At 46.6% G+C, this 1,881-nt stretch overlaps 1 protein-coding gene across 1 annotated transcript; it reads right to left on the reverse strand.

The window, feature by feature from the left end:
• Positions 1–545: 545 nt before the first annotated feature.
• LOC114100055 (olfactory receptor 4D9-like) lies at positions 546–1,481 on the reverse strand. The gene has a single exon (XM_027944658.2). The coding sequence runs from the start codon at positions 1,479–1,481 to the stop codon at positions 546–548; it is 936 nt and encodes a 311-aa protein (XP_027800459.2).
• Between the last annotated feature and the right edge of the window lie 400 nt (positions 1,482–1,881).

Below are 1,881 nucleotides of genomic sequence, written 5' to 3' on the forward strand. Positions count from 1 at the left end.
ATCCTTAAGAGTTAGGATTGTTTAACCAAATGGTTCTGGGGCTTGTGCTAGTACATGTCATAGGTGAGTTAATTTTAAAAAGGACTCCAAACTTACTGACAAAGCACAAGTGATAGAGAAGAATTTTTCCAACAGTGTTGGGTACATATTAAGTGCTTAGAAGTAGCTACAGAATTACTAGTGAAGAACTGGGAGCTAGCTGCTGGAGCCTTACTATGTTGAGACAGTTGTAGCACTGCCTGAACATCATCACAACACTAACCTTTATCCCATTGCCTTAACACCAAGAACTCCTCTTATATTTCAGGATTATGACCTGCTTGTTGTCAGTTGGTCTTCAAGGGCTGCATTTTTCCTGTTAAACTTTCTACTGGTATATATATATTTTTTAAAACCAGTGTTCCAAGTCACTGATCCTTTGTGTGTGTGCAATACTCTGCTAAAGTTAATCTGTGTGTGGCTGAGTCTCAACCTTCAATAGCTACTATTGTAAGAAAAGAATTCAGTGATGTTACTCCCACCTTGGTCTGCAACCAATAAGTAGGCTATTCTCTTTCAGAGAGCAAGAGTCTTTTCTTTAGTCTCCTCATGGCTGACTTCATCTCCTGGTTCCTCAGGGTGTAGATCATGGGGTTCAGGACAGGGATGATGACAGTGAAGGTGATGGAGACAGCTCTGTCCATGGGGAGGGCAGTGAAGGGTCGGGCATAGACATAGATGCAGGGCACAAAATGCAGGGTCACCACAGTGATGTGGGCTGTGCAGGTGGAGATAGCTTTCCTCCTTCCCTCTCCAGTGTGTGACCTCAGCATGGTCAGGATGATTGTGTAGGACACAAGGAGAAGGACAAACCACAGGGTAGTGACCAGGCCATTGTTGGAAATCATCAGGAGCTCCAGAACAAAAGTGTCAGTGCAGGCGAGTTTGAGGACCTGGGGGACGTCACAGTAGAAGCCATCAACAACATTGGGTCCACAGAAGGGCAGCGGGAGCAAGAGGGAGATCTGCATGATGGAGTGGACGAAGCCCCCCACCCAGGAGGCCACGATGAGGGCAGTGCATCTCCCCCTACTCATGATGGTCACGTAGTGCAGGGGCTTGGAGATGGCCATGTAGCGGTCAAACGCCATGACAGAGAGGGAGAAAATATCTGCCCCACCAAGGAGGTGGAAGAAGAACATCTGGGTGATGCACCCATTGAAGGAGATGGCCTTTCTCCTTGACAGAAGGTCCACCAAGACCTTAGGAGCCGTGATGGAGGAGAAGCAGATGTCCAAGACAGAGAGATTGCGGAGCAGGAAGTACATGGGGGTGTGAAGGCGGGATTCCCAGGTCACAGTGACCATGATGGCTACATTTGCTAACACAGTTGTTGTGTAAACTATAGATAAAAAGAAAAATAAGAGCAAGCTCAGCTCTCGGGACTGGGTCAATCCTTGAAAAATAAATTCAGTCACCCTGGTGTGATTTTTCAGAGCCATTGAATGATGCTTTTTCCTCCATGGACACCTTTGAAGGAAATATTAATGAGATGGTGAAATCAAGCATGGTTTATCTCTTACACAGAAACAGAGCATGCATATACGTCTGGTTTTGTCATTGCCCCATGTCCTCCGGAACTGGCTGTATCACCTGGGAAAATCACTTGCTTCCCCTCCCCTTAGCTCCGTGGTTAGTGCACGTCATGGTTTGGAGTAGATCTCTTGTTTTCTTGCTGTACTAGGAGGGAGGGGGCCCATGGTTCTGCTAAAACCAACTTCTGGAATTTACTAAGGAAGGAACCTGAAGAAAGGCCTTGTGGAAGGGGCTCTGGGTTTCCTGAATCTTCCTGAATCAGAGCGGCTCCGATTTGATGCACTTTCTATTTTCTTTCTATGGCTT

The sequence above is a fragment of the Marmota flaviventris genome, chromosome 9 (assembly GCF_047511675.1).
Source record: "Marmota flaviventris isolate mMarFla1 chromosome 9, mMarFla1.hap1, whole genome shotgun sequence".
Lineage (NCBI taxonomy): Eukaryota > Metazoa > Chordata > Mammalia > Rodentia > Sciuridae > Marmota > Marmota flaviventris.